General features: G+C 35.8%; 1 protein-coding gene across 3 annotated transcripts in view; it reads right to left on the reverse strand.

Moving 5' to 3' along the window:
• IQCB1 (IQ motif containing B1) overlaps positions 1 to 20236 on the reverse strand; it is a 56999-nt gene that overhangs the window by 27582 nt on the left and 9181 nt on the right. For all 3 annotated transcript variants that reach the window (XM_037142275.2, XM_037142273.2, XM_053663174.1), the window contains 2 exons: positions 12467 to 12560; positions 7886 to 7985 (listed from right to left, as the gene is read on the reverse strand). In XM_037142275.2, the coding sequence (XP_036998170.2) occupies positions 7886 to 7985; positions 12467 to 12560 (194 nt within the window). The remainder of the gene's footprint in view (positions 1 to 7885; positions 7986 to 12466; positions 12561 to 20236) is intronic.

The raw sequence follows: 20236 nt of genomic DNA on the forward strand, positions 1-20236 counted from the left end.
TTAAGAAGGTGGTCTAGTTTCACTTTTTTTGCATGTTATCTGTCCAATTTTACCTATACTATTTGCTTAGATTGTCTTTACCCCTCTGCATATTCTTGCCTACTTTGTCAAATATTAATTGACCACATAGGCATGGGTTTATTTCTTGGCTCTCTATTCTGTTCCATTGGTCCATTTTAATGTAAGTACCATGCTGTTTTGATTACTATAACCTTGCAGTATAGTTTGATACCAGATAGTGTGATTTCTTCACCTTTGTTCTTCTTTCTCAAGATTTCTGTGGCTAATTGGGGGTCTTCTGTGGCTCCCCATAAATTTTTGGATTATTTCTTCTAGTTCTGTGAAATATGACATTGGTATCTCAATAGGAATTGCATTGAATCTATAGACTGCTTTGGATAGTATGGACATTTTAATGATGCTAATTTCTCCAATCCATGAACATGATATATGCTTCAATTACTTGTATCTCCTTTAATTTCTTTCTTCAGTGTCTTATTTTCCCAGTACAGATCTTTTACATCTTTGGTTAAATTTATTCCCAAATTTATATTTTTTCATGCAATATAAATGGGACTGTTTTCTTAGATTCCCTTTGTGATAGTTCATTATTGGTGTATAAACTGCAACTGATTTCTGAATATTTATTTTGCATACTGCTACTTTACTGAATTCAAGTATCAGTTCTAGTAGGTTTTTTATTTAAAATATTTGATTTATTTAAGTTTAGAGAGAGGGCAAAGGAGGGAAAAAGAGGAGATATAAACATCAATGTGCAGTTGCTTCTTGCACACCCCCTACAGGGGACCTGGCCTGCAACCCAGGCATGTGCCCTGACTGGGAATTGAACCAGTAACCCTTTGGTTTGCAGGCTGGTACTCAATCCACTGAGCCACTCCTGCCGGGGTAGCTTTTTGATACAACCTTTAGGGTTTGCTATATACAGTATCATTGTCACTTGCAAATAATTGCAGTTTTACTTTCTCCTTTCCAATTAGGATGCCTTTTATTTCTTTTTCTCATCTGATTGCTGTGGCTGTGACTTCCAGAACTATGTTGAATAACAGTGGTGAAAGTGGACACCCCTGTCTTATTCCCAACCTTAAGCTTGGAGTTTTTACCTATTGAGTGTGATGTTGGCTGTTGGTTTGTCATATATGGCCTCTACTATGTTGAGGTATGTTCCCTCTATTCTCAGTTTGCTGACAGTTTTGGTCATAAGTGGTGTTGGATTCTATCAAATGCTTTTTCTGCATCTATTTGTATGATCTCATGATTTCTATCCTTCATTTTGCTTATGTGGTATATCACATTTATTATTTGTGGATACTGTAGCAACCTTGCAGCCCTGGAATAAATACCACCTGATCATCGTGTATAATCTTTTCAATGTGTTGTTGGATCCAGTTTGCTAATATTTTGTTGACGACTTTAGCATTCAAGAGGGATACTGATTTATAATTTTCCTTTTTGTACTGTCTTTGTCTGGTTTTGAAATTATGATAATGCAGGCCTCATAAAATGAGTTTGGAGTTTTTTCCTCTTGAATTTTTTGGAATAGCTTGAGAAGGAGAGGCATCAATTCTTCTTTGAGCATTTGGTAAAATTCACCTGTGAAGCCACATGTTCCAGGACTTTTGTTTATTGAAAAATCTTTTTTTACTGCTTCAATTTCATTAGGTGTAATCTGTTTGTTCAGATTCTCTGATTCTTCCTGATTTAATTTTGGAAGATTGTTATGTTTGTAGAAGTTTATTCATTTCATCCAGATTTTCCAGATTTCATCGGGTTGTCCCAATCTTTTTGGCATATAGTTGTATTATTTTCTTAAAATCCTTTATATTTCTTCGGTATCAGTTGTTACTTCTGTCTCATTCTTTCATTTCTTATTTTATTTGTTGTCCTCTCTCTCTCTGGTCTGATTAGAAGTTTGCCAATCTTTGACAAGTAATACAGTCATAGTAAGGGATTTTAATCTCCACTGATATCAATGGATAGATCTTCCAAACAGAAGATAAACAAGACCTAGCTGGTGTGGCTCAGTGGCTGAGTGCCAGCCTATGAATCAAAGGGTGATGGGTTCCATTCCCAGTCCAGGACACATGACTGGGTTGTGGGCCAGGTCCCCAGTGGGGGGCACATGAGAGGTAACCACACACTGATGTCTCTCTCCCTCTTTCTCTCTCCCTTCCCTTCTCCAAAAAATAAATAAAATCTTAAAAAAACAAAGAAAAAAACAAGAAAACAGCTGCTTAAAATGACACACTAGCGGCAATGGATTTAATTTATATCTTCAGAGCATTTCACCCCAAAGCAGTAGCATATACATTTTTTAGTGCACGTGAAACATTTTATAGCATAGACCATGTCAGACCACAAAACAAGTCTCAATACATTTAAGACTGAAATCATATCAAGCATCTTCTCTGACCATAATGCTATGAAATTAGAAATCAATCACAAGAAAAAAAACCCCAGAAAAACACACAAAGACATGGACACTAAATAACATGTTACTAAACAATGAATGGGTTTAAAATGAAATAAAGAAAAAAATGAAATAAAGGAAGAAATCAAGAGATACTTTGAAAATAAAAATGAGAACACAATAACCCAAAACATGATACACAATGGAAGCAGTCCTAATAGGGAAATTCATAGTATTACAGGCCTATTTTAAGAAACAAGAAAAACCTCAAGTAAACAACCTAACCTTACTGTTGAAGGAACTAGAAAAAGAACAACAAAGTGCAAAGTGAGTAGAAGAAAGGAAATAATAAAGATCAAACCAGAAATAAATAAAATAGAGTTAAAAAAAAAGAAAACATCAATGAGACCAAGGGGTGGTTCTTTGAATTTTTTTTTTCAAAAATCAGAAATAGATGTTTAATTTTATCAAATACTTCTTCTGCATCTATTAGTACAATGTTTTTCCTTTTTTTGGTTTGTTACTATGATGGATTACATTGATTTACTTTAGAATATTACACTAGTCCTGAATTCCTGGGCTAAACCCAATTTATTCAAGTTGTATTGACTTTTTAATATAGTTGGATTCAACTTGTTAAATTTTTGTTTATAATATTCTGCATCTCTGTTCTTAAATATATTGATGAGTAGTTTGTTTCTCATGTCTTTGTCTGGTTTTGGTATCAAGGTATTGCTGACCTCATATAATGATTTTGGAAGTATTTCCTCCCCTTCAATTTCCTGAAAGAGTTTGTTTAGGAGAATTTAGTTCTTAAATGTTTAGAATTTATCAGTGAAGAAACTGTCTAGTCCTACAGTTATTTTTGTGAAAATTGTTTCAGTTACAAATTCAATTTTTTTTAGTAATGGGGATATTCAGGTTATCTATGGTTTCTTGATGAGTTTTGGTAGTTTGTGTTTTTCAACTAACTTGTCTGTTTCATCTAGACAAAGTTGTTCATGTTATTCCCTTATACTTTTAATATCTATAAACTCTACTATCTTATCTCAAATTCCTGATATTGGCAGTTTGCATTCTTTCTTTCCCCCCATATCAGTCTTGTCACAGGTTTATTAATTTCATAGATCTTCTCAAAGAACCAGCTTATAGTTTCACTGATTTTCTCTATTTTTTTGTTTACTATTTTAATTCTTCTTTGATTTTTATTATTTTCTTTCTTCTGCTTACTTTAATTCCCTCTTTTCTTAGTTTCTTAAAGTAGAAGCCACGGTTAATGATTTGAGACTTTTCTTTTCCAATACAGGAGTTTAGTGGTATAAGTGATACAAATTTTTCCACTGACTTTATACTGTTACACTAGTCCTGAATTCCTGGGATAAAGTCCTGATTTAATTTAGATGCATCTCCCCAAATCTGGACATGTTGTGTTTTCATTTCCATTCATTTAAAAATAATTTCTAACTTAATTTCTGATTTCTTCTTTGTCCTTTGGATTATTGCATTACTATTTCCCAAATGTTTGGGGATTTTTTTTAGAGATCTTCTTGGTGTTAATTTCCATTTTAATGCCATTGAGGGCAGTATGAGTTAAATACTTTTATATTTATTGGGACTTGTTTTATGGCTCCCCAAATTGTCTATCTTTGTTAATGTTTATTTGTATTTGAAAATAGGCATTCACTGTTGTTTGGTAGTTTCTGACAATGTCAATCAAGTCAAGTTAATTAATATTGTTGTTTAAATCTTCTGCAGTCGTAATAAATTTTTCTCTTCTTATTCTATCAACTATCAAGAGGGGTATATTGACATCTTTCATTTTAACTGCAGATCTGTCTATCTGTCCTTGAAGTTCTATCAATTTTTTTAGTGTATTTTGAAGCTCTGGTATTAGGTCAATAAATGTTTTCTTGATGAATTGAGTTAGTTATTATTATGAAATAACTATCAATAATATTCTTTACTGTGAAACTTACTTCTTCTGATATTAATGTAGGCATTCTGGCTATCTTTTGAATAGTGTATATCTTTTTTCATCCTTTTACTTTTAAGCATATAGTAAACTGCATGCTTCCATTTCTCTCCTTCCAGCATTTATGCTACTGTTATAATACATTTTACTAACACATTATAAAACCCCAAATACATTACTATTTTTATGTGAGCAAATGTTATATTATATATTATAAGAAAAATAATCTTCACCAGTTACCTATAAATACCATTTCTGATATTCTTCATATATCAGAATTCTTCATTTTTGTGTAAACCTACTTTCCTTCTGGCTGAAGGACTTACTTAAACATTTCTTTAAGTGTGAGTCTGTTGCTGATTTCTGAAAAAAATATTCTGCTTTTAGGTAAACGGATTTTCACCAAGGATAAAATTTTAGCTTAACAGTATTTTCTTTCAGTATTTTAAAAATGTTGCTCTACAACCATGCAGTTAAAAAATAAGTAAGCCACAGGGATGTACTGTACAGTACAGGGAATATGTCAGTAATACATAATAACTTTGCACAGTGACAGATGGTTACTAGACTGAGCACCATGATTACATTGTAAGGTATACAAATGTCCAATCTCTGTTGTACACTTGACATTAATGACATTGTATGTCAATTACACTTTTATTAAACATTTTTAAAGATATACAAATATTGCTCAACTATCTTTCTCTTGCACTGCTTCTGATAAAAATGTTACTGTAATTCCTCATCTTCATTCCTCTGTATACCTTTTTCCCTCTGGCTGCTTTTAATATTTTCTTTTCCTGGTTTAAACACTTTGGTTACAACATGCCTTGGTGTAGAATTTTCTTCACATTTATTTGTCCTTGGGCTTTCATGAGCTTCTTGAGTGCAAGATTATGGTTTTTCATCAAATTTGAAAAATTTTCAGCAACCATTCCTTTGAATATTTTCTTCTGACTCTACTATCTCTTTTAGATACTCAGATTATACCATATAAAGCTGTTTGAAATAGTACTACAGGTCAATGATTTTCCCTCCCTCTTTCCTTCTTATTTTTTTATTACTTCTCTCCATTTCATTTTGGATACTTTCTACTACTATATCTTCAAATCCACTAATCTTCTTCCATATTAATCTGCTATTAATACAACCCAGTACATTTTTATCTCATTTTGGGTATTATATATGTCTCTATGAAACATCTTGAACAAATGGAACATAGCTATAATAACTATTCTAATGTCCTTCCCTGTTCGTCTATGTTAGTCTTGACCAACTGATTCTTCTCATTAGGGGTGCTGTTGTCCTGCTTGTTTGTATGCCTGGTACTTGTACAAATTTTATCTCATTGGATGCTAGATATTTTTATATTCCTAAAAATATGTTTAAGTTTTCTTTCAGTTAGAGATTTTCAAGAGCCATTTTAGCAAAATTGGTAATAATTCTGACTAACAAAATAAAAAACACAGTAACGTTTTGTAAAACCAAGTCATCTGCTGATCTGTATTGTTTTATAGCATAACTGTAATTGTAGATTCTATCTGAACATCATCAATTTGCAGTGACTGTAACAAATGATCACCTGCTCTTCTACAGGAAAAGAGATTAAAGCAAAGATTTTCTGATGGCACAAGTGGGCCTCCCTCATCCTTCTGAAGTCAAATCAAAGCATTACTATTTCTGCTAAATTTCCTGCCCTGTGTACTTTACAATAAAGAAGATTTTAAGAAGTAGGCAATTTCAACAACAAGATGCAGTTAAATTAATTAAAAATAATTTGATCCAAAATAATTTGATCCAAAAGCTGGACCCAAAATAATTTTGGGTCCAGCTTTTATTTTGCTTGGATGGTCCAGAATAGTGCTCAGTCTAGTGATAATTATCCCCCACTACCAAGGTAAAATCTTCTTGAGTACTCTACGCAATGGTCCATAATTCATGAGATTTTCCAGTTTGGCTCCAGATTTGAAGTCAGGCAGTATGCTTGGCTCTGTGTCACCTTCTGATACTGCCCCTTTTAATCTCTGTGGATGGTTTTCCCTTACATTGGGTAGTTTCCTAGGACACATGTGCTGATCAGTAGTCTACTGAATATTGGAAGGGAACTCTCTGAAGATGTCTAGAGTTATCTATGTGGCTTGCTCTTCCATGATACTGTCTTATGAACTCTAGCCATTTTGTTTTCCCCAGACTCTCAGCTCTATCTCTTCAATTCAGCCTGGCTGGGATACCCCTCCTTGCAGCACTTTGTTCATTCCTTTTTATTTGTTCATTCCTTTTTACTTCCTTTCACTGACTGAAGTCCAGTTTCTTGAAAACTGTTTTTTCATGTTTTACCTGGTGTTTGTCCCTGCCCCCCAGTAAATCCATTCTATTATTCCATCCTGATCCCAAGTGAAAGTGAAATGTTGATGATTTTATTCATTAGTTTTTAAAATCCATTCCCTTGGTAGCAGTGCCCAAGGCCAAAATGTTGTTACTTGCATTTGGATTACTATGGTTTCTTCCTCTAATTGCTCTCTTGGTCTAGAGTTTTATCGCCCATCAATCTTTCCTCCACAGTGACCAGAATGAAATATAATCTGACCATTTTTATCCATTTTAAAAATCTTTCAATGGTCACCATTTCCTACAGAATAAGACTAGTGCCCTTAACACAGCATATAAACTCTCCATGATTTAAGTCTCTGCAGAACTTGCTAGCTACCTCCACATACCAAATTTTAAATGCCAGCAACAATGAACTGTACCTACTCTTCACCCTCGGTGTGTTTTTACTTATCTCCATGCATTTGCTTATGTTGTTACATCTGATTAGACCTACTGTTTTCTTTTCTTCCTTGTTAGCTAATTTCTCATTCTTAAAGTTTCATCTCAGGTGTTACCTTCTCCAGCAAGCATCACCCCTGAATTTAGGTTAGAATCTCCTCTAACCAAACACTTGTGCATACGTTTAACATCGTAACTTAACACACTATAATATAATATGTTCATGTGTTGGTCTCGCCTAAAGACAAGGTTTATATCTTAATCAATTTTGTAAGTCCAACGACAGACACACACTGGGCACAGAGTAGATGCTTAATAAATCCATACTGAACTGAAAAAAATCAATTACTTCAACTGTATATGCTGTGAATTCCATTTTAACTTGGGAAGATTGCTTATTGCTTCTTCTATACCCTTCTATAGCACCCTGCACAATGCTAAGCATTCTGTGATCTTAAAATTTTACTTTACAAATGACAGTAATTTTTCTTCACTAAGTGTGAGATCTGGAATAAAATCTTAAACTCTCAAATAAGATGGCAATTTAATAATAAATTTTTAGTGTTTCAATGTATTTTACATTCATTTTTCTAAAAGACACTGCTAATAAGTGTCATGTATAATCCACATGCAATTAATTTCAGCAAAACTGGAATAAATTGGTAATGCTTCTAATCAAAAATAAAAATTATAAATATTTTGTAAAACCAAGTCACCTGTTGATGTGTAGTATGTTCTGTACCATAGTCATGACTGTAGATCCTATTTGAACATTATCAGTTTGCAGTAAGTGCAAGAAATGATCACTCTGTAGTACTAAAGTAAGAGAGAAAAAGAAAAATTAAAACAAAGATTCTATGATGACACAATTGAGATTTACTTGTCCTTTCCAAACCAAATCAAAGTATGACTATTTCTGCTAAACTTCCCACCTGTGTGTACTTAACAATAAAGAAAATTTTTGAGATAGGCAATTTCAATAACCATAACCAAGTGATTCCATTTTTTAAATCCTTACTCAAGGACATGCCCACCAATTTTAGAGAGAGAGAGAAACACTGATGTGATAAACATTGATTGGCCACCTCCCACGAGTGCCCCAACTGGGGACCAAACCCACAACCCAGACATGTGCCCTAACCAGGAATCAAACCCACGACATATTAGGCTATAGGACAATGCACCAACCAATGAAGCCACAACGACCACAGTAGTCACTCCATTTTTATGAACAGTTATGACAGTCATAGAGCATCCACAAATACCAAGCTAAGAATCTGTTATCTCCCCTTAAATAAAATATATCTTAAATTTGAATCTTTTTCTAGTAGTGAATTTCAGTGAATAAAATCAATTTTTGTGAAGAGAAACTATGAAAATGGTACATATGAATATAATCACATCCTTAAAAAATTTAATTGTTATAAAATGTATCAAGCTTGCAAACATTTTGTTTTAAAAAATAATATAATCATTAAGTACAAAATAACATTTGCTTTTATTGGTTAATAATTTTTAGGGTTTCAGCAGCCAGTTATGAAGACCTAGCATTGAATGCTTACTGCCAAGTTGTTTAACCTCTGGGAGCATTCATTTCTTCACTAGAAACAGTAGTTGTTTCAGACTACTGTAAAATGTCCTAGATTTCCAATAAATCTCAGTTTCTATTTCCTTCTCTACTAACTAATTAGAATTTTAACTAAGGCAGAATCAGTTATGTGGCAAGGAAGCTCTGTGAACACTCCCCTAATTTCTGCAAAAGTAACTCCTTTCCTCTTTCTATCTCCGGAGGGAACATACTTGATTTCTTTCACATATTGACTAGTGTTCTTCATGTCTGTTTACATAGCCTATATTTCAATATTTCACTAGATGTAACTTTTAAAATAATTAACAACTTCAAAAAACAATTCCACTTCAATTAAATATTTCTATGGCTTATTTTCTAAGACTTCAATAGTAAAAAAAAAAGTTCTTTTTAAGTAGCTGGGATAAGTATATCACTCCCTTTTTACCTAAAGATGTTTTATTAACTCTTTAATTAACTTTGAATTCACTGAAATCATGTAGTATATGAGGTCTGTCCGAAAGAAGTCTAGCCATTGCTAATATAATGAGAACAGTTTGTACCACACTGATGTAACCTGGTAGCCAAGGAGAGAGGACTAGAATATACATGCGTGAATGATGACAAGTTCACTGTACTAGTCAGTTGGGTGATAGGTGCCAGTGAGTGAGCATGTGTACTGTGTGGCCATTGCATTCAAAATGACTGAGCAAGTAGAGCAATGAATCTGCATCAAATTTTGCATTAGGCTGCAACATTCCTCTGTGGAAACTATTTGGAGGAGTCTGAAGGCCACAGCTGTGAGCAACTAGTAATTGGAGCTTCATCACAACAATGCACCTGCTCATGCATTCCATCTCATGCAGAGGTTTTGGGCAAAACATCAAATTCCCCAGGTGACTCATCCCCCCTACAGCCCAGACTTGGTGTCCTGCGATTTCTGACTTTTCCCAAAACTAAAATCACCTTTGAAAGGAAAAAGATTTCAGACCATCAGCAAGATTCAGAAATATATGATGGGGCAGCTGATGGCGACTGAGAGAACTGTGTGAGGTCCCAAGGTGCCTACTGTGAAAGGGACTGAAGCATCACTGTCCTATGTACAATGTTTCCTGTATCTCCTTCGATAAAAGTCTCTATTTTTCATATTACATGGCTGGATACCTTCTGGACAGACCTTGTATACCGTGTATATTAGTTTATCTTTTTTTATATTGGAAAAAGTTATGCTAGAATAACTTGTCATTTTATTTTTATACTGTTTACCCTATTTTGTTTTTCAAAACAAAATATACTGTGTAGTCAGATAACAATTTAGTCCCCAAAACAAAAACTAATACTTCTGTATATTTCTTTATTAAAGTCAACTTTTTATGATGAAAGCTTCATATATATGAGATGAGAAAATAGTATAATTGCCTTGCATGTACCAAGTCATTCAACTTTACAATGATCTTGGTTCACTGGCCAAACTGGCTTCACCAGTTACCCCATCTTTTTCCTATCTCCCATTTAATTTTGAAGTAAATTCAAGACATCAATTCATATAATCTACAAATATTTCAATATATATTCACAAAAGAAATGAATTATTAAGCAATAAAACACAACCATTATTTAACCTAAATAATCATGATTCCTTAATTTTATCAAATACTCAGTGTTCCAATTACCAATTATTTTGTGAATTTTTAAAAGTTTGTTTGAATTAAGATCTAAGATACCATACATTGCAACTAATTATATTTCAATTTCTATTAATCTGTGGATTTCTCCTCTATCCTTTTATTTCCCTTGAAATGGATTTTTTGGTGAAACAGTTGTCAATTGTTCTATGAGCTTCCCACAGTCTGTTTTTGATAGTTGCATTTCTGGGGTATAATTTGTTTCACCTTCTATAAATTAATAGTTGAGCTAGAGGACTGAAAAGATACATGTTTGAATTTTTGTCATATACATTTTATATGTGAGGTTATAATGAGCCATTAAGAGGCACTTAGTTTCTGGTTGTACCTCTTTTTGAGATGCAGACAGTGACAGATGATTAATTTCTAAATCTGTTAATTCACTAAGGGTTGCAAAATAGTGCTAGACACCATTCCTTTTCCACTTATTAGTTGAAATACTTTACAAAGAGAAATTTCTTCTCATCAATATGTAAGAAAAAGGCAAGATAAAAGCTGGTGTCTCCACTTACCAAAATGAATTGGTTCCCTAGTAGACTCTAACGGTAATTTTTAAAAAGTCTAATTATATTTGATGTGTTTCAATCAACTGTAGTTATTATCCTGATTGCTGTTCAAATTTCCCATTTTTGACTAGTAGAAGCTTCCTTATTTTGGCTCCTGAATCCTTCACAGAATTCTAATAGACTTTGATTGCTTCCTTTCTATCTGGTATTCCAGGTACTTCAGGTTTACTTTGCATATGTTTTACTCCAGACCTATAGCCAGCCATTTCTCCAAGCAGCTGACTTTGTTAGAAAGGAAAGGTTACTGAACACTCCAATTTCGTACCTTATTTTTTGCATCTGAACTTCACAATTGCTTAATTTAGTTTTAATACCTATTTTATTGATATCTTAAATCTAAAAATATGAGTTATATTGTCATTTTGTTATAGTTATTATTTTTAAAAAGAAATATGGCCTGTGTTTTAAATTAGTCGAGTATTCTCTCTCTTGCTGTCTCTGTTTTTAAGAGTTCTTCTACATCCCACCATAGTGAGTCTAAGTACTTATTATTGTATTTTTGGTAAAAACAGTTCTTTAAATTGGAGACTTTATAATAATATTCATGCCATAACAAGAAATGAGCAGATAATGTTTTTTGTTTTTGTTTTTCCAAAAGGAAGCATCTAAGCATGTTCCTTAGCTCTATAAGAAACAAATAACTATCAGGAGTATTAGTTATACTAACTGAAAGTATCAATAGTTGGCTTGGGAAAATGGGTCATGGAGTGAAGCAAGAAGACCAGAGATTGTTTTTTGTTTAATAATCCTTAGGAATTATTTGCCCTTCAAATTTTGTATGTAAATAATTCTAAAAGAAAAAATTAAATTAAAAATAGAAATGCAGTTCAAATTTCACTTTCTAAAATATATCAATGTTCTTATATTGTTCTTATATAGTTCTACTCACCTCAGAATAAATCTTTCAAGAAGATGAAAATACTGCCATAATTATCATTAAAGATTATTTTTCAGCATTAAGAAAACACAATACCAACATATATAGTTCTCAATGTAAATGTAGAAATATCCTATAACTTTCTAATTAAAATGTCATTATATAAAAGCTGACTTTATATGAATAATTAGTCTATGAGTTAAAGTATATCTACTCTGTACACAGGGATTTCTCTCATACTAAGTCTAAAATACAACTGTAATCTTTGAAACTTAAAAAATTTCCTTTCTAGACTAAATTATTAAAATTATCATTAATGCTTATCTTGGATTTGCTAAATAGAAAAAGCTCAGGAAAAAGTTGTATTTTTACAACTGTCCCCTTAATATAATATTCACATTGTCAATGTTGGCTATTTAAAGCTGGAATGTCCAAATGGGTTCTCATTTTATTGTATGTGGGGTTATTTCAACATGGGTTCACTTAACTATGGTTATGTGTACAGTTATGAGGTATAATTTTTTTTTTTTAAGGAAAAAAGATCAAACTTAGCAGATGACTTCATAATGACTTTCAGTTACATTAAATATTTTTTGTCTTACCATTTTGGATAAGTTGAACATGTCCTCCCACTAGCCAGAAGAGAGAATCAGTCACAATTTGGAAAAAGTGTAGTAATTCATCTTTTTCTTCACCCTTAATACATACAAAAAAAATACCAATTGACTTTTCTATAATTGCTTTATTTAAAAGAGAAAGTGCAATTTCTATCTGAGGAATTACAGGGCCCGGTTTCTGGATCTAACAACTACTTACGAGGTAAGTAATCTTGAAGCCATAACTTTTGTAATAAAACCTGTGTTTACAGGCTAGTAATACCTATTGTACTTACTAAAAATTGTTGTTACCCAGAGGTCAAATAAGACAATGACAGTATAGAAACTGCACTAGTTATGCATGAGAATCACCTGTGGAGCTTTTTAAATATGTCATGCACATGCAATTCTGTCATTTACTGGCCATGTAACTTTAGTTGTATAAAAGCCAGTAATCTTTTTCTTGTCCTGAATGTTTGTACTGTAGCACTAAAATAATAATGACAACAGCAAAAAAGATTATGATTGCTATGATTATTCTTCATAATGATGAAAGTATATTTTCCCTATTATTCTAGCACAGGGTTAGATATGTGCTTAAATAGAAATATGCTAACGTACAGTAAATAAAGAAGAAATATCACATTGGATCAAAAATTTCTTTAGTCTAATAAGCTGCCTTTGCCAGTTTTACCAAAACACAGAGCAGGTAATCCTCACTGCTGTCTATCCAAAGGATAGGGCTCCTAGGCTTCCTACTTTCCTTAAAAACCCAGTCAATGATATTGCTGAGAAATTTATGGCTCCTGAGACTGGTTAACACAATTTATCATTAAATTAGTTCAAAATTCTCCCATAGCTGTTTTACTATTCTCATATATCATATGTATTGTATATTCTCATATAATACATCTCATATATATCATATATAGTATACATTATTTTAGTCCAGAAGGTCCTGTGTATGTCCTGCCATGTGATCTACTAAAAAAAAAATCTGACTGGGAAAGATCTGATAAATAGTTTTCTTATTGCATCTTTTTTATCTTCCTTTTTAATTTTGCCCTATAGTTAAGTGGCATTCTTTTTCTATAGCTCATTCACTCTCTTTGATGTTTGTACTAAACAATTTTTTCCTCATATATTATCATGCATCTTTTTATTTAAAAAATCTAGTATGTTAGTATTAAAATAAGCTTTAGACATATCGTCCTTTTCTCACCATTAAAATAGGACCACTTGAGACAATTATTCTGAAATCTATAAATGTGCTTATAGAGGGCATTGAAAAGCTAAGCATGCCAACATGTTAGGCTGTAGTAGACCGCTCTGCCTGATTTTAGGAATTGTATCTCTACCCCTTGTGGCTAAGGGCGAGAGACCACCTTTGGAATGCCAGCCACAGGAGACAAAGCCTGTCTCTGGTAGCAAACGCTGCCTCAGTTCCTCTCCCTGCCCCCAGAGCTTGGTCGGAAGTCAATAACGGGCAAGACCCCTCACAGCGGGGGGGGGGGCAACCTAAACCAGACTCGATCACCTGGGAGGCCTTCATGAAAGGACTGGGGGGGGCTGCAACAAAGAGCAATGGACGCCCCCCAGCTTTGTCAAAGCCTGAGTCCCCATGTACTCCGGGAGAAGCCTTCCTGGCTCTAATCCCCTTAAGCCTGAATACCTGATGGAGAGAGGTGCAGCTCCTTGCCTGGCCAGAGCGTGCCCTGGGGAAAAAATCTAGCATCACAAAGGCTTGCTGATAACCTGTGAAATCTGCTCTGCTAAGAGTGCTTTCATTCATATGATAAGGGTCCAAGAGGAAATGAGTATGTCTCCCAAAGTTTCTGCAACTCTCTTCCTGACAGATACTGACTCAGACTGAAACCCTCAGACCTCTTTGTAATATTATCTACTGTTTGATCCTTGCCGCCCTGCATTCCTGTGTATTACAACCCAATAAAAGGCTACGGAAGAGGGCGCCGTGGCTGCTGCTGGCCTCTTTCTCCCCAGAGAAACTGGCCACAGCCCACGCCTCCATCCCCAAACAGATCTCATCTTGTCTCGGCCATATTTATTCACTCTCGGGTGTCAGTGGCACCGGGGGGACCTCGAGAAAGTGGTCACCTCCACATTAGGCTTTTTTTTTAAAGCATAAAGTAAGCAGAAGTAAATTTATTAAATCCAACATTGGCAATTCAGTTCTAGCAAAACATCATCCATTACATTGTTTTCTATTTGAACTCTAGTGATTTTGTAGGTTTGTGTGTTTTTAATTAACAACTGTATGACCTTTAGCTAATAAGCATTTAGGATTTTTTATCTCTATACAAATACCCTAATAAAAATATAAAAGCATAATACAAGGTATTAAAGGACTATATAAGTGAAAAGCCTATAATAATTATTGCCCTTAAAGGGCGAATAGTAAAGTGCTTTGAAGAAAACATAGTTTTCAAAATGGTCTGAACTATTCATGAGATAGAAATCATTTCACAAGGGAGAAACTGAAATACAGTGAAATCAAGTAATTAGAACATAGTCTGTGGCACAGCCAGAAAAAGAAAGTAAGTCCAACAAAATTTCCATAATTCATGTCACTTCAATTGACCTGAATTAAATTAAATCTAGCAAAAATGTAAATGTTGATTTAGTGCTAGCATCCCTCAAAAATACCAACAGAGATTCTACGGTGGAATTTGTGACCTATTACATAGAGAACATATACTCTACTGCTAAAGTTAAATTCTCTGCCAACAATGAATCTTAATGATCAAGCCACTATGTTCTCCATATTGTTCAATATCTCATTCATTTTCACTCATACAACTTTTTTATTTCTTGTTTTTTTTTAATTAATAATATATTTGTTCTTAGGTTTTCCACAGAAATATCTAAAGATCTTGTCTATTTTACTAGCCTGGGAATTTTCAAGTACAAGACTATATCTATCTATTCCTTATATCCTAAAAGCACCTCAAATAAAACTTACTATCCCATGGTAAGTTAGTTATTTCTCTTCATAATTCACAAAAATTGTTAATCTGCACAATCCTTAATGTAGCAGTAGGCTGAAATGTGTATCTAGCCAGCCAAGAACAATTCTAACATAAAGGACTTTCAGCCTTACAGACATGATTTCTTATCCATTCTATAACCAAACTGACTTAATTGACATTCATGAAACATTACACAACCTGCAGAATTCACATTCAAGTATATAGGGGATGTTTGCTTTTGCATGATATCATAGTAAATGAAAAGTGCATATCAAAATCTTTATTGATTTTTGCTTCGCACGGTAGATTTTATTTTTTAAAATTTTTATTGTATTTTTTCCACGCATATCAAAACCTTTACATAGCTCTGATATGCTTGAGCTTTGGTTAAGAAGCAATGTGCAAAGCAAAGACTGCTTGTAATAGAATATTTGCCAAGATAAATACATATGGAGGGACATCGAACAAGTCTGAAAACATGGCATAGGATTTAACTGATACAGTGTATGTTATCCGACCATGATAGAATTAAGAAACGAATAACAATAAAATGATAAGAATATCCTCAAATATCTGGAAATTAAGCAACATACTTCTAAATTAATTAAATTTAATTCTTAATTCTAAATTGTTAATTCCATGGGTCAGAAATAAAAAGTACATATATACTTGTCGGATTAAAACAACACTGTGTTAGGGCTGAAATATTCTGACTAGAGAAGATTTAAAAGATCAAATAGGAAGTTCATTTTTATTCTACTTCACTGCTGGAGTTATTGAGAGAGGCCTTGGACCTAGAGAACAATGCTTTCCTCTACTGCTAATTTAAGTAGAAGGGATACAGACAACAGTGTGGTGATTACCAGAGGGAGCGGGGTTGGAGGAAGTAGATGAGAGTGAAGGGGGATGATTGGTGATGGAAGGAGACTTGACTTTGGGTACTGAACACACAATACAATATGAAAATGATATATTATAGATGTACACCTAAAACCTATATAATTTTATTAACCAATGTCATACCAATAAATTCAATTAAAAATTTTAAGTAGAAGGTGTGTTTTAGAAAAATGCCATGGAAATAAATGTCTATAAGTGCTGATCAAAGCTGAGTGCTAAGGCAGATTCTTCAAAAAGTCATACACAGTATGCTTCTGCTAGCACTTTAAAAATTTTAATGCAGAACCTTTTTTTGGTTATAACCTTAAAAATGTTTGAATTGACTACTTCAATTGTACTTTCGCCAAATGTTGTACATCTGAGAAACTGACACACTGCAGGCCTGCATCCGCGTCATTTGGCACCCACGAACAGGGAGGGACCCAGAGGCCAAGAGCCATCACCATTATGGATAACACACCAACTTGGTGGGAGTTCAAGCGCATCAGCCCAGGTAAGGGCCAACCATCCTGAGTGCTGCTCGGGAATGTCGTAAGGTGTGTTAGATTACAGAGGATAAGTGCTTTCTTCCTAGGTCTCTCTACCTTGTGACCGCTTTACAACTTACCTTCCTTAGTAAGCAGGAGCCTTGCTCCTTCTCCCAAGCTTTTGCCTGGGAGGCAACCCCAAACTAGGTTTAGGCTTGGGAGAAAGAGCAAAGATTTCCCCTTTAATCAGCTTTAAAAACATCAACTAGTTACAAGACAGTTTACAGGCATCTCAGCAAAATCTTTTAAGCTGCCTTCTTGCAGCTCCTTCAGTTCTGCCTTTTCCCTCCATCTGCCAGTACAAGGATTTAAAGGTGCAGGTGGAGAGAAAGCAAAATTAAGACTAGTTTTATAATCGCCATGCTTGTGGCAGGAGGAATTTCAGAAAAAGGTTCTTTTATTTGTTAAAAAATTTCTTCGAGGGTTTCTGCAAATCCTCAACCATGGGAAACAGGCTCTCCAAAGAACAATATAGCAATGTTTTAGGTTCAGCAGCATTTTGGAGCTGCTGAGTATCTCTTAGATTAGGGATCTTTAATTTCGGGAGTATGGAAGAGTAGGGACCGATGCGCACTAGCTAGGCTCTTCTCCAGGTTGGTGCCAGCTGCTGGAAGTCTCAAAGCCTGCCTGGTGGGCTCCGCAGCAGCGCGGTTGTGCACGCTAGGTCACAGCATGGTTGTAGCTGCTCGCCCGCGTGCACACTGGTGGCTAGTTGAGTGAGGGCTGGGTCACTCTGCTGGGCTGGGCAGCCGCCCAGAGGGGAGATTGGTTTCCCTCACCTCCCTTTTTCCCCGGTACATGCTGGGGGAGACCTTTCCTGCACCCCGATACGCCGATACGCCCACGCAGTTGCTACCAACTAGGCGCAATGGTGCACCTGTAGTCCCGGCTACTGGGGAGGTTGAGGCAGGAGGATCGCTTGAGCCCAGGAGTTCTGGGCTGTAGTGTGCTATGCTGATCAGGTGTCCGCACTAAGTTCGGCATCAATATGGTGACTTTCCGGGAGCGGTGGTGTAGATACCAGCTTGCTTAAGAAGGGGTGAACTGGCCCAGGTCAGAAACGAAGCAGGTCAAAACTCCAATTTTAAACAAGTAAATGTACTTGCCAATAGAGAAAAAAACTGTTTCTCAAAGTTGTGAATGTGTTCATAAATTGGTCAATCTAAAGCACGCTGTAAGTGGGATGGGGAGTTTGACGTTTTAAAGACATATTAAGAATCCTCCTTGTTTATGCCGGAGCTGTGACCTTTATTGTAAAACTGAAATGTGGGTATACTGTCTCCCGTGGAGAACTAACTAGCCCTTCTCCGCAGAAGACTAAGTACCACTTTTTAATTCAGCACCTGTAAACACTGATTGTTTCCTTGGGGAAGAACTGACTACTCTCCCAGAGGAAATGATTCGTCAGTCGAGTCACAAAATGCCCTTGGCACATAACCATTTTTGTCTAAAACATATTGTTTCAGAGCACCTTTCCCCTCATCTTTCCTACTTTTCTTGAAAACTCTGAACCTAGGAGCTAGACTCATTGCAGCCTGCAGAAACAGCAGGGGACCTGCCTTTCCAAGCCCTGAGCAAGGCACCCCCATTTATAGGAGTTAATCCTCAAGGGCTAACTTCTCAAATAATTTGGCAAACAGATGTCACTCATTCCACTCCCTTTGGAAAATTCAAATATGTTCATATTTCTATTGATACTTACTCTGGTGCCCTACATGCATCTGCTTTAACAGGAGAACCTGCTAAAAATATACAAGCCCATTGGTTTGAGGCCTTTAGTCATTTAGGACGGCCTCAGCAAGTTAAAACTGATAATGGCCCTGGATGCCTTGCCCATTCTACTCAGGTTTTTCTTCAGCGTTGGAATGTCCAGCGTAAAACAGGAATACCTTACAATCCAACTGGTCAGGCAATTGTAGAACAGGCTCATCATACTTCTAAAAATCTTCTTAAGAAAAAGGGGGAGTCATGAGTCCTTCCCCCCCAAAATTTGATTGTTAGCCATGTTTACTTATAATTTTCTAAATTGTGATGAATTACTCTGTACTGCAATTGAGAAACCTTTCCAGAAGAAGGAGCCAAAGTCATCTTATCCTCAGGTTTTACATAAAGATTTGCTGGGAGGTGGCCCTTGGCAAGGCCTCTTAACTTGGGAAAGAGGGTATGCTTGTGTTTCCATCCCTACAGGTCCTGTCCGGCTACCAGCTGAAAGAGTAAAGTGTTATCATGAGTGGGACAGACACCAAGCTGCAGCTGAGAACTGATCGACTGACAGACCAGGTGGCCCAGTGACTCCGAACAACCAGAAGGTAAACGGATACTCACACCGTCACTCATGGGCCTGGGTCCTCCAACAGAGGAGGATGGGGCCTGCCCCACTGACCGGGGCCAAAGCTCCAGCACCTCCTGCAGAGGGCAACAACCGCTCTGTGTCCCATAGTGTTCAATGCTTGAACCCTAAAAACTGTTTTAATGTACTGAATTTACAAGTTTGGGTCCCAGCAGCCCTTGAATGCTCCTTTGTCTTAATCCTTATTTGTGGTTTATGATATGTCTTCTTGAGATTGAGTTGGGTAACAGCAAATAGTAAATTTCACAGGCTTAACAGCTACAATTGCATTTACAATAGAAAAAGGGGGGAGATTAGATGTTGGGAACCACCCTGCCTGGTTTTAGGAGCTGTAACCCCCCCATGGCTAAGGCTGAGTTAACAACCTTGGGACCGTAAGCGACTGAGGAGATGAAGTTTATCTTCCTGGCAGGAGCACCGCCTCTGCTCCTTTTACTTCACCCTGCCTGGCCCCCAATGCTTGGTCAGTTAACCAATGATGGGTAAGATTCCTCAAGGGAGGATTGACCTAAGACAGGCACGATCATGTGGAGGCCCTCAGGGAAGGACTTGGGGGGGTGTAGAAAAAGAGGGGAATGAACCCTCGCGCCTTGGCTTTGAAGTAGCCTGAGTCCTCATTCTGCCTCCTAATCTCTTGGCTACCTTACTCCAAGCTCAACCTAAACCTGAAAGAATGCTGGAGGTAGGTGTGGCCCTGTGCTGGAAAGGGTAGGTCCCCCCAGGCAATCAGGTCTGGGAAAGAATGCATAAAATCCTATGAATCCTGCTTTGTTGATATCCTCAATTTAAATGATAAGGGTCCAAGCCAGAAATGAGTTTGTTTCCCCAAAGTTTTGTGGCACTTTAGCTATTTGTGGCAAACATTTACTGCAAAGTAACTTCCTAAAAAACAAGCTAAACCTTTCTAGGACCAGTGTAACGGGTTCAAGCACTTTTGCCCTTTTCATTTGTAAATATCCCTCTTCTGTGATGTCATTAGTGGCATTGGCTCCTCTGTCTTCTGTAAAAGGTA

Source organism: Artibeus jamaicensis, unplaced genomic scaffold (genome assembly GCF_021234435.1).
Source record: "Artibeus jamaicensis isolate MK-2021 breed Jamaican fruit bat unplaced genomic scaffold, CSHL_Jam_final contig_3126, whole genome shotgun sequence".
In the NCBI taxonomy this organism is placed as follows: domain Eukaryota; kingdom Metazoa; phylum Chordata; class Mammalia; order Chiroptera; family Phyllostomidae; genus Artibeus; species Artibeus jamaicensis.